The sequence below is a fragment of the Gossypium hirsutum genome, chromosome A01 (genome assembly GCF_007990345.1).
Source record: "Gossypium hirsutum isolate 1008001.06 chromosome A01, Gossypium_hirsutum_v2.1, whole genome shotgun sequence".
NCBI lineage: Eukaryota > Viridiplantae > Streptophyta > Magnoliopsida > Malvales > Malvaceae > Gossypium > Gossypium hirsutum.
The window spans coordinates 45,781,950-45,795,442 of NC_053424.1; the positions used below are offsets into that span (position 1 = coordinate 45,781,950).

The 13,493-nt window shown below is 31.2% G+C and overlaps 1 protein-coding gene across 2 annotated transcripts; it reads left to right on the plus strand.

Annotated features, from left to right (window-relative positions):
- The first annotated feature begins 2,796 nt into the window (after positions 1 to 2,796).
- LOC107890481 (zinc finger CCCH domain-containing protein 30) lies at positions 2,797 to 6,425 on the plus strand. Of its 2 annotated transcripts, none has more exons than XM_016814934.2 (2): positions 2,797 to 3,139; positions 3,830 to 6,425. In XM_016814934.2, the coding sequence occupies exon 2, from the start codon at positions 3,944 to 3,946 to the stop codon at positions 5,996 to 5,998; it is 2,055 nt and encodes a 684-aa protein (XP_016670423.1). In that variant the 5' UTR covers positions 2,797 to 3,139; positions 3,830 to 3,943; the 3' UTR covers positions 5,999 to 6,425. The 2 variants fall into 2 exon arrangements, with proteins under 2 accessions (XP_016670423.1, XP_040967930.1); XM_041111996.1 differs by having other exon boundaries at positions 2,822 to 2,989.
- Positions 6,426 to 13,493: the final 7,068 nt, after the last annotated feature.

The window sequence follows — 13,493 nt, forward strand, 5'->3', positions numbered from 1 at the left end:
CTTTTCATTTTTTTTTATTCTTCTCTCTTGTTCATTCTAAAATTCTCTTAGTTTATAATATCTACAATAATTTATGGAGTTAATATATACTTTGTCTTGCCACTTGATGCTAGTTGGTACTTAAATTGTTTTTGAACCTAATTAATATTTAAACTTAGATTTCGTCACGTGCTTTGGTGTTTTTTTTTAAAGATTACTAAAATGTGAAGACATGCTAATGGCAACCAATAATACGACAACACGTGGCTAGCATTAATAAAAAAGTTTAAGAACCTTTAAAAATATATAAATTTATAAAAATAATAGAAACTATTATGTCCAAATTCAACCTGGCCAAATGGAGGTCTCAAATCACATGAACTTGAATATTAGGTTGTCCAAATTCATTCATGATATGTTCTTTTTAGTAATTTTAGATATTTTTATTTTTATTTTATAGATATGATGTTTTTATATTATTAGTTTGAAATTAAAAAATATAAGATTTAAAAAATCTTTAAAAATATATAAAAAATTATAAAAATTATTTCATACCAACAATGAACTTGGACAACTGGATATCCTCATAAACCTAGTTTACCCAAGATACTTCTAAACGTATTTTTTAATAATTTATTTTTTAAATTTTAAAATATCAATAATACAAAAACATGACACTTTTACAAAAATAGTTTTTTTAAGAAATTCTTATTTTATTTTTTATTTACTATTATTTATAGAATTTAAAAAAAATTGGTTATTTTAAAAGAAATTATACTTTCAGAAAAATTCTTATATGTATACTTTAGAAAATGTTAGAATTTTTTTGCACTTTTTTCAATATATCTTCAGAAAAGTTTCTTTTATCTTCAATAAAACCATTGACTTTGCTTTAGTTTTACTCAAATATTGTAATTTATACTTTAAATAGATTATTCATTTGCAAGTTTTTTTTTCTGGCCAAATTTATTTGTTAAATAGATCGTACATCTTGTTTATATGATTTCTTCTTTGTTTTCACTTCAATAATTGTGAGGTTTTGCTTGGAAAATTCCTGATTTTAACAAGTTTTCATCTTTTTCTTTGTCGGTATTTTAATTATTTTGGTTAATTTTTTTTAATTGTTACTATTAATGTTTTTGAATCATATCAATGGTTGAATCGTTCAAATTATTGGTTCATTTGATCAATTGATTCGATTGGTTTAATTAAATAATATTAAAATTTTTAAAAAATAAAATAAATCTCGGTTCAATCAAATTTTAGTTGATTTAATCGGTCTGTATCGATTCTCAATCCATCCAATTTAATACTATTCTCTAGATTGACACTCTGACTAATTCTCGATCCAAATTGTTTGATTTAAACATCATTGATTACTAGTTATATACTATTATGCAATTTTTTTAGTTCATTAAGTGTTTTTTTTTGAAGTATTGAAATTTTAGTATTTGATTGTTTTTTATATATTTCAATATTCATCCAATCAAATTTTATAAAATAGAAAAAAATATAAAATTACTAAAATAACACGTTCAAAATGGATTGAATAAACTGAGATAAATTTGGAATTTATTCTTATTACGAAATATTTTTATAAATTATTTAGGTTTTATATATTATTATCTTTAATTTTAAAATAATAATATAAAATTTGATAGGTTATAAAAAAATATAAAATACTAAAAAACACTTCAAATGAATGTGGATAACAAAATATTCAACTTCCTTTTCGAACACTTATTTATCTTGATTCATTTTGAAAATAATTTTTTTAAATTTGTATATTTAAAAGATTTTCTATTTTTATTAATTCTTGCTAAAAATATGAGGCTATTACATGTCATATTATTTACTGATAATGTTATGTTATCTAATTTTAATAACTTTATAAAAATATTAAAACGAATCAAAATTTAAGTGTGAATTAAATAAAAAATTAAATACTAACCAAATACCAATGGTGAAATTTAGGAACAAAGTATATACCTTGTATATTATGAGGGAGAATGTATATTGTATTTTTCTTCTTTTCTGTGTTGGTGCTCCATGCTTGTTTCACTTTTTTGTTTTCTTTTGAGAATTGAGTCCACAATTAACCAAAATTAATAAAGGCTTTTCGAGTCCGCCCTTCGTACACTTTCGAGTCCATTGACTGGCGGACTCCATTCCTCTTTGTAAATCCCAGTTGAATCCCCTTCTCGTGCACGCCCTCGCTTTCACCGGCACCTCCGGTCATATGTCCCTCTCCTTTACTCACTTAACCGGTCATCTCTTCTGCCTTTCCACTTCCTCAACCGGTTCTCAGTTTAGCAAAAGCATTTTTTTTTTAAGTGACTATGAGGTTTCACAGAATCGTATGGGTTCATAAGTAGCATACGGATGCCTTTTGGCAACATGTCAAAGGTGTTTTAAGGACAATAAAATCTCCTCACGTTTCATAAGCCAATGAAAAGCTGCCATGTCATTCTTTCGTTCGTATTCTCCGTAGGAAAACTTGCAGTGGATTGCTACTTCTTTTCGAAAATTTAACCGTCATGTAGTGTGAATTTAGGTTGAATTTCTAAGCAATTTGACTTAAGATACAATGTTAAATTATTACACAAACTTAGACTGTCCCTAGTTAAAATACCAAAAGCCAATAAATCCATACCACGTATCCTTTTTCTTTTGACAAAAATAACCCTACTTTAAATTTTAATGACATGATGGAAATGAAGCATTACTATTCCATAGGTCAGCAGTCAAGGGAGAATAACGTCATTTAAATCCATTTGCCTTATTTTATTATTTTCTCTTTCCACTATACTTAGACGGTCCATTTTAACTTTTATCTAAAGAATAAAAGAAATTCTTCAATGTTTTTATTTTTTATTTTATTTTTTCTTTTTCCATTTTTTTTTCTAATTTTCTTTAATGAAAGAAAAGAAGCAGCAGTGACATAGGAAGTGGAGAAGAGAAGCTGTTCATTTTCTCAGAACTCTCGCCTTCTAGCTTAAGAAAACCCAAAATATAAATCTAATTGAGATTAATTACTAATACTTTTACTTTTTCATTTTTGAACATATACCTAGAAGCATTTCTTCTTTTCCCGGTAGATCTGTATAAATCTCTCTCCTTCTTTTTTGATTTCTTTGGACTCGTATGGATTTTTGAACTGGTAAGGCTTTTATTTGGGGTTACAGTTTAGTTTATCTTAGCTAAACAGTTTTATTTTGATTTCTTCAGAATCAGATCTTTTATTTACTTCTCTATTCTTGTGATTCATATTAATATTTTTTTATTAAGTTATTTTAGTTTGATTTTGATGACCATTGAAAGATTCGTTCTAGGATCATGAGTTTTTTTCCTACAAAAAGTATATTTATATGCTTTTGATCTTTTTGTTTATTTACGGTAAAAACATGGATGGAAGTTAGAGAAATGTTTTTTTTGATATTTTAAAACTTGTATTAGTTTCTTGATAATAATTTACGTCTCATTTTTTTTCTAAATTCTTTAAAAAAAGGCTATGTTCTGTTCTTCGCCATCATGTCTGAAGGTGTAGGAAAATATATGTTGTAATTTCATTTTCTTTTGAAGTTCTGATGATCTATAATGTTTTCTCAAGTACGGTAGTATTACTTAAATCCCTAATTTCACTCTTTCTCTAAATCTATATTTAATTTTCTACTATTTGTTTTGGTTGACATGTTCTTGATAAACACTGACTTGGCCTTGTTGTTTTCTTAGAATACCATGTGGTTTTATTATTTTATTTTGTACTTATTATTTTTATATAATATCTTACGGAGCATTTGATCATATGTATGAAATTGATTGTAATTGCTGTTGTTTTTCTTAATCGCAGTTGGATTCTTATCGGATGAAAGCATGTGTTGTGAATCCAGGCAGTTAAATCCGAAGTCGAATCCTATAACATCAAGTACTTGCTTTTGAAGATAGCGGACATCCTTCTAGAGAGATGAATCATTTGACGTTAGTGACTGATGATACTTTTGCAAGCTTGCTTGAGCTTGCTGCTAATAATGATGTTGAGGGCTTTAAACGATGGATCGAGCACGATCCTTTCAGTGTGGATGAGGTTGGATTATGGTATGGTCGTCAAAAAGGCTTGAAACAGATGGTTAATGAGGAGAGAACTCCATTGATGGTTGCTTCTACCTATGGTAGCATTGACGTTATTAAGCTGATCATTTCATCTTCGGATGCTGATGTTAACCGTGTGTGTGGCCGAGACAAAAGCACTGCCCTTCATTGTGCTGCCTCTGGTGGGGCTGATAATGTTATTGATGTCGTGAAGCTGCTTTTAGCGGCCGGTGCTGATGTTAATATGGTTGATGCAAATGGTCATCTTCCTGTTGATGTCATTGTTGTTCCTCCGAAGCTTCGAGATGTGAAATTAACTCTTGAAAAACTCCTTGCAACTGAGAGTTCCTGTTTTGATTCAAGGGTTGCAGCTGTTGCGAATTCTGATTCCCCTCCTCTGTCACCTTCACAGGAAAACGGGTCATTGTTTTCTGGTTCAGATTCCCTGATTAAGTCGAGGCCAACTGATGCTCCTATTTCTTTGGTGTCAGAGAAAAAGGAATACCCAATTGATCCATCTCTTCCGGACATCAAGAACAGCATCTATTCAACTGATGAGTTCCGAATGTATTCTTTCAAGGTGCGGCCTTGTTCGCGTGCCTACTCCCATGATTGGACTGAGTGCCCGTTTGTTCACCCTGGGGAGAATGCTCGAAGAAGGGATCCTAGGAAGTTCCATTACAGTTGTGTTCCTTGCCCCGATTTTCGCAAGGGGGCATGTAGGCGTGGAGATATGTGTGAATACGCTCATGGTGTTTTCGAATGCTGGCTACACCCTGCTCAGTATCGGACCCGGTTGTGCAAGGATGGTACTAGTTGTGCAAGGAGAGTCTGCTTCTTTGCTCACACAGCTGAGGAACTCCGGCCTCTTTATGTCTCCACTGGTTCTGCTGTTCCATCTCCTCGATCTAGTACTTCAGGTGCTACAGCTATGGATTTTGCTGCTGCCATGAGTCTCTTGCCTGGATCACCTTCTTCTGTATCTGTTATTTCACCGTCTCCATTCACTCCACCAATGTCTCCGTCTCTGAATGGCATGCCTCATTCTAATGTTGGCTGGCCACAGCCTAATGTTCCGGCACTGCATCTTCCTGGAAGCAACCTTCAATCTAGTCGCCTGCGATCTTCTCTTAATGCGAGAGACATTCAAGCGGAAGACTTCAATGTGTTGCCCGATTTTGATTTGCAGCAACATCAGCTGATAAATGAGTTATCCAGCCTTACTCAGCCATCAATGAGTTCAAGTTCTTTTAACCGATCTGGTCGAATGAAGACCATGACCCCATCAAACCTCGATGATCTCTTTTCTGCTGAGAGCTTATCTCCGCGTTACTCCGATCAAGCTTTGGCTGCTGCTGTTTTCTCTCCAACCCATAAGTCTGCCGTTCTGAATCAATTTCAGCAACAGCAAAGTATGCTATCACCTATTAATACAAATTACTCTCCTAAAAGTATCGAGCATCCTCTCTTGCAGGCTTCTCTATCCGGTAGGATGTCTCCTCGAAATGTTGAGCCTATCTCACCTATGAGCTCGCGAGTTTCAATGTTAGCTCAACGGGAGAAGCAGCAAGAATTTCGCAGCCTAAGCTCTAGGGAGCTTGGCTCTGGCTTGGCTGCTATTGTTGGTTCCCCGGTTAATTCATGGTCGAAATGGGGATCTTCCAATGGGAAGCCAGACTGGGCTGTCAATGCCGATGGGGTAGGCAAGCATCGCAGATCCTCCTCGTTTGAGCATGGTAATGGAGATGAGCCCGATTTATCATGGGTTCAGTCTCTTGTAAAAGAGTCTCCCACTGAGATCAAAGACAAAATAGCAGCACCGGTCTCAGGTGAGGGTTCTAGCAGGAACTCGGATACAGTTGATAATGCCATGCTGGGAGCTTGGCTTGAGCAAATGCAGCTCGATCAACTTGTGGCTCAGCAAAACTGAAAAATGTTTTAGCTGAGCCCTCCTGAGGTAGTTCATCAAAAAAAGGTTTTGGTAAATAACATTTGTATTTTTTCTTCGGATTTTCGGATTCTGTTGGTGATTTAATGTTGAAGGTAAAGAGGAACAAGGTGAAGGCAAAGAGATTGAGGTCAGTTTGACGAAAGGAGGCTTCAATTTTCATTTATTATTATTATTACAACAAAAGAGTTAGAACAGGATGAGAATAATATCCATCATGTTTAAAGAAATTGACCAGTTTTTTTCTTTTCATTATAATTTTTCTTCCAAATTTCTAAATTAGATTTCTGTTGCTGCCATCTCAAAATTTATGATACTTTGATGATGGTGGTGGTGATGATGATGATGATGATGTAACCTTCAACTGAAGTTTATTGCTTAATTTCTATTCCAAATAGCTTCGTTTTTACATGCATTTCCTTAATTCTTTATCGTTTCTTTGAAGTCATCATTGTTCGTATTTGTTTGAGATTTAGATTCTAAGAAATCTCGGTTGTGGGATTCTACGATTGTTGTCCTAAAAACAGTTCTTAAATCTTACTAAGATTAGAGTTCCTTTACATGTTCTAATTTAAATGGATTCTAGGGCTGTTGTCCTAGAAACAGTTAAATTTTACTAAGATTCGAGTTCCTTTACATGTTCTAATTTAAATGGATGTGGATTTTGCTAAATTGATCGTCAAGTTCCAACAATTACAGTACAAATATAAATATTGAAGCAACAACGTAGAATTAAGATCATATTTTTTTAACAAGTTTCAGTAGTATATTGTAATTGTTAAATCTGGATATGTATGTGTCAATGATGAGAACGATCATATTTTATAGCTTACAACATATTCTCAAGAACAATGTTACATGGACTAAGCCATTCGTATGTAATGCTCTTTTTGCGTGGAATGAGGAATGAAGGATTGGAAAATGAAAATTTGTAAAAATTAGAAAAACAAAAAGTAGTTCTCATAATTTTTGTTAAAAATGAAAAAGTTGGAACTGAGCAGATCATTAACTTTAACAAACTTTTATCTTGGTTTAACTACATGACAATTACGTAAAAAAACGTTCTATGGAGGTTAGTCAATTAAATGAGACTCATTCAATTCACTTGAATTGGCTTAATTTGTGGAACATGTGAATAAATCTATCTACATGAAATATTGGTGGCTTAGTGAAGCAGTCGTGGAAAATAAAGCTTACCGTAGTAAATATGAAAAATAATTTTAGAAGATTTGTGATCTAATAAGATTTAATTTTGTAATATTAAAAGATTGAGTCAATCCCTTAAGAATCCCAATTGTAGATATATTCTAATCTTGATCGTTGATGTAACTCAATCTGTACCGTTGATTTTAGGGAAGCTCAACTATAAATAAAGACTTTCCCATTCATTTGGAATCATCCCATTCTTTGTATGCTTTTTGGAGTAATATAATACTTTAAGAGCATTTACTTAAATACTTACCGTGCTTCGCTTTCTTGTGACATTTTCTATTCTTTTGTTGCTATTTTGTTTTGAGTTGCTCTTGCTTTATTTTCGGTGTTTTGGAGAATTTCTAACGAGAATTCTCACTTTTGCAAGAGTTAGGTTGATTTAAGCGAATTTAAATTTAAGAAATCGCTTAAGTTCGCACGGATTGCAAGACTAATGTAGACACCCATTTTTATTCGAGTCCAATTGAAGGCCTATTTGTTTCCTTTAAATTTTTGTTCTCTTTTGGGCCCGTTTGAAGCCCATCCAATTTTGGTCAATTGGAGGTCTTTGTTTTTTCTTTTCTTTTTGTTTCCTTTTTGGGCCTATCAAGGGCCCAAATTATTATTATTATTATTATATATGAAATGCAAGATAAAAAAAGAGACTTCTCATATTCTATTTTTTTATAAAAAAAAGGTAAAAAAAAAACAACAAGTATGCTATTTCTTTTTCTTTTCTTTTTATCATAAACATGTTATGAGGGATCGAGTTTTGAGTTCCAATGAAGGGGACATTACCGGATTGTCAGTCCTTCGCCCCTAGGAGCTCCAAAAATCTCGATTTTTTTCTTCCCCTTTCTAAAATGAATATTTGTTTTTTAAAAGGACTTGATCTTGAGAAAAGTTTTGATTTTTTTTAAAAGAGAAAGTTTAGATTTTTAAAAATAAAAATATGTTTTTTACTCATTTTAGAAGAAAAGTTTAAAATTTTAAAGCAAAGTTTTGACCTTTTTCAACTATTTCGAAATAAAAGTTTGATTTTTAAGAAAAATAGTTATTTTTTAAAAAAAAGAGAAACTTTTGGTTTTTAAAAAATAAAAATATGTTTTTAGTCATTTTAAAGGAAAATTTTAAATTTTTAAAACAAAATTTTGACTATTTCGAAATAAATTTTTGATTTTTAAGAAAAATAGTGATTTTTTTTAAAAAATGAGAAAGTTTAAATTTTTAAAAATTAAAATATATATTTAGTCATTTTAAAGGAAAAGTTTAAAATTTTAAAATAAAATTTTGATTTTTTTAACTATTTCAAAATAAAATTTTAATTTTTAAGAAAAATAGACTTTTTTAAAAGAAAACATTAAATTTACAAAAAAAATTCGACTACCGTATGCGACGGCTCCACCACTGAAAGCTGGAGAGCCGTTTGACTCTCCGGTGATGGAGCTATGGCCAATATAGAAAGAGGAAGAGGAAGAAGAATATTTTTTTTTTTGAAAACAAAAACAGGTTAAAATGAAAGAGTAAAGATAAGTTTTGGGAACTGTTATCATAATAGTTGGAATGGTGACATGAAAAGACAAGAGGAAATGACATCCAGCTGTGTTGATTGACGGGGCATTTAATTAGGTTTCCTTTTATTATTATTTATTTGAATTTTGTTTTGTTTAGGGGGCCTTACCGATCAGGTAGGCCTGATTCTTTAGTTTCTACAAGTTTTATTTACTGTTTTTTCTTTTGGTTTTCCAACCCATTATGGGTGTATGTTTTTATGTATTTCTGATTTTAGTCTTTATAAAAGTTCAGTTAATTCTTAAAAAAAAAAATATCAAAATGGATAATTTATTCTCACCCCCTTACTTTTCAAATTTACAAAAAATATCTCATTTTTGTAGTGTAGCCCTCACTTTCTGGCCTATTTACACATGTAACCCTTTTGTTTATTAAAACTTTCGATTTAATCTGAAATTTCAAAATTAAAAGTAAATAAATTTCTACATTTTTTATCTTTTATTTCAAAAATCAAGCTATGTCATTTTCTTTCCATCTTTAATAAATTATTTACACTTATATCTTCCCCTTCTCATTTGCATTTATACCTTATATATTTAATGTCAATTATGCACTTTATTTTAATGTTTTATATTTATTCACACTTGTATAAATTTTATTTATTCCTATGTCGTCTTTATTTATTTTCATGTCCATTTATATTTATGTTTTTTTTACATACTCCTTTTACATGCATTTTAATATTATTTGTTTATGTTACTTTGATTCTTTTATTATATTATGAATAAGGTGTATTATTGTTATTATTATCATCATTATGTCAATGTCTTATTTATTTCATTTATTTAAATTTTCTTTTTATTATTCCCCTTTTTGAAAGAATTTTAACTTTTCATTAACTTTAGCCAATTTAATTAATTTTCCTATTTTGTTACTATTCATTTTAAAAGAGGGAATTTTAGGTCATTTTTCCATCTTACAAATGTTGACATGAAGTTAGTTAAGTAGGTGTTACATTTTAATGAAACCATAAGGTTTTTACATTCAAGTTAGTTAAGTAGGTGTTACATTTTAATGAAATCATAAGGTTTTTACATTCGAATTTAGGTTAGATATTATCTACCATTTACCTTAAAAAATTATAAATAATATGTAGGATATTTTTTTAGGGTTTTAAACTAATTTTAAATATTGTATATGATTCCTCTTTAGAATTTTAGATTAATATGTAAATATTCTTTAGGACTTTGTTCAAGATTAAAACTAAAGATTTTTGTAGGTGAATTGTAAATCATGAGTAGGTCTTTCTAAGTATTTTATTTTAGAAACCTTTTAAGAAAACCAATAAATATTATTTAAGATATATTATTTTAGGATTTTGACGAATTTAAACCTTAGATAAAAAATTTTACAATAAGATAAATCATAAACCCGACATAGGATACTTTCGTAAGATCTTGATAGCTTCAACTTTATTAATTAAATATTTAAAAAATAATAATAATAAAAGATCGAGATGTATTTTAATATTTCTCTTAATTTATTGGTAATTTCTAAATTTTTTTAGAATTCTAAAATAGAATTAATGTAATAGCCCAAAATTGGGTCTAGTTGGAACAGAGGTTTCGGGACTACAAAATCTGAGATATAAATAATTATTTTATGATTATTTTGAGGTCTATGATATGATTTCATGATTGTGTGAAAATTTCGTGAAGAAATTCTATGCATAAAGTGCTTAATTCGAAGTTAGGGACTAAATTGAATAAGTTGCAAAACTTGCATTCTAGAAGTTTCTAGTATGAAATTGTGACAGCCCTAAATTGACCCTAGTCGGGAAGTGGTTTCGGGACCGCTAAACCGAGTCGCCGAAGTATTTGAATGTGATATTTATTGTCTAGAATATGTGAATATGAATGTGTGAATATGAATGTGTGAAAGTTTTAAGCTTCGATTTAGTCAATTGCATGTGAATTTAGTTAATAGGACTTATGTGAGAAAATTTAGAAATGTGCTAGGCAAATGTAAGTGGCCTATTAATGCATGTTATAAAGATAATGGGTTTGCATGTCAAATTACCCAAAATTTGAACTAGTGGCCGGCCATGCTATGGGTTAAAACCTATTATAAACATGTTGTGTTAATGCTTTATGTTAGAAATAATAAAATAAAAAGGGTTAGTAATAAAATAATGGAAATTGGGGGGGTGATGAAAAAAAAAGTTCTCATTTTGTTCTTCTTGACCGAAAAAATCAAAGAAAAGAAAGGAAGAAAGGTTGAAAAGGTTCGGCCATGCTTGTAACTAGGCTAAGGTATGTTTGATGTTGTTCCATGAGATTCATGCATATTTTTAGTTGTTAGCTTGAGTTCTACCTAGCCCATGGTTTAAATCTTTGCTATGTTATGGAGATGATACTCGGCCATGGGTGTTGTCTTCTTGGTTGGTGTTTGATGTTATGGTGATGAGGCATGAAGATGATTGAATTTGAGTGCTTAATAAAAAGGATTGAATGTGAGTGTGTGTGAGAATTTGAAAAGGATGGGTCTTAACAACTTCATGAAGTATTCGGCCTTGGTGCTAAAATGTTGTATTGTGTTTAAACTTAGAATTTTTAGTCATATGGATGTGTCTTGTTGTATGAGTGCTTGAACAAACTATGATTAAATGGATGCATAGATTCAAAGTGGGAAGAATTGGCTATTATGCTTGATACTAATGCCGAATATGAGAATGTTGTACTTGAAAAAAAGAAAAAGAAAATGTAGGTGAACATGACAAGTATATTTGGCTTAGGGCATAAGGATATGAAAATTTTGGGTATTTATTTTTGATTGTGTGTGCATGACTATGGATAGTTGGCTGCCAAAAATATTATAAATACATGGTGTATGTTAAATTTATTAAGCTACAAAACATTATACATGTTCGGCCAAAGTAAATTATTTGAGTAAAGTATATCTTGATGGTACATTTCAGCTAGTATAAAATGTATATGGATGTCGTATGACTATGTTTGATTTGGGAAGTAAATTGTTTGATTTAGCTCAAGAGCCTAGAGGATCAAAGTTGGATAAGGGGAAGGAAAAAGTGATCGAATAGCCGTCGAAATCGTTCGACAACATCTGAGGTAAGTCTTTGAGTAATGGAACTTAGTTTATGATTTGATTAAGTTATGACGTACAAGCATAACAAATAAACAGTGATATAATGATTTTACTTGAATTATATGTCGAGATAATTAGTTATACCTATGACGGGTAGTCGAATGTGCATAGAGATCATGTCATAAAGCAAATCAATTTATGCTCTTTGTATGTGGCTATTGAGCCGAAAATGGGAATGATTGATAAGTGTCTTGTGTTTGAGTTCTAGTGATGAAAATGAAATATAGATGTGATATGATTTATTGATATACGTGCATGAATATTCGGATGATAACCGGGCTAAGTCCCGAAGGCATTTGTGCGAGTTACTATATCCGGGCTAAGTCCCGAAGGCATTTGTGCGAGTTACTATATCCGGGCTAAGTCCCGAAGGCAGTTGAGCGAGTAGCTATATCCGGCTAAATCCCGAAGGTACTTGGTTTGGGAATGAGCGATCTTGCTGTAATAATTTCAATTAATATGCTCGTAAAATCCCAACGATGAGGTATGTTTCGTATATGCATTGGAATAGTTGATTCCTTTTAAATAGTATTCGCTCAGTCGATTAATAAGCTTTCGGCCTTTGGTTAAGTTGATCCCTTATGTATGAATATAAGGGTTGGAAATGTGAAGTAGGTATGATTTTGAGAATATGTGTATATGAAATTATCCGTTTAGTCATATGAATGCTATACTTCAGTTGTGCCTAATTTTCATTGCTCAAAACTTACTAAGCATTAAATGCTTATCCCGTTTCTTTGATTCTCTGTTTTATAGATTTTGGTTCGTCAGCTATCGGACTCGGGAGTGTCAAAGTTGAAGTCGCCCACACTATCAAAGCCCTTTTGGTACTCTTTTAGTTGAACTCTGATAATGGCATGTATAGGGCTGCCCTTTTGTTGTTAGTCAAGTACTTTGGTATTGTATATATTTGGATAGCCATGCGAAAATGGCTTAAATATTTTGAGCATAGCATTATAATCATTTTGTATATATATGGTTATTGAGAGGTGTGGAAATGCTTGGCAATGATTAGCCATTGGAATGGTTAATCATGATCATATTTTCGTGCTATGTATGTTAAAGGGCTAGTTGAATCATGGAAATTATGAAATAGGTAAAGTCTACCTTAAAAACAGATGCCGACAGCAGCAGTGATGTGAATTTGAAAAATCACTAAAAATAGTAGGATTGGAATTAAATATTTAATAAATTATTTAATCTAACCTTGATGAGTCTATTTTCATATGAAAGTAACGAAACGATCATATGAGCCATATTTTATGAGATGTTTAAGTTTTCGTGAAACAGGGCCAGAGCGATTTCTGGATCCCCTGTTCCAACTTTGGAAATTCATTATAAATTAACCAGAGATAATTAGAAGTCATGCAATATATTTATAGATTCTTTTTCGAGTCTAGTTTCTTTAGAAACAAACGGCATAAGTATTGAAGCCCTGTACAGGGAGATATCCAAGTCGTAATGCGCAAAGGTCAGAATGGTCGAACCCTGTAACAGGGGAGACTTTAACTAATAAACTGTACTAATTGGCCTGACCAAAAATTCTAGAAAACAATTTGTGGATGGATATATGAGTCTAGTTTCAGGGAAAATTTACGGAATCAGTTTT

Excerpts from the sequence above, each read along its gene's own strand:
- LOC107890481 (XM_016814934.2), top strand. The coding sequence starts at position 3,944 with ATGAATCATTTGACGTTAGTGACTGATGATACTTTTGCAAGCTTGCTT.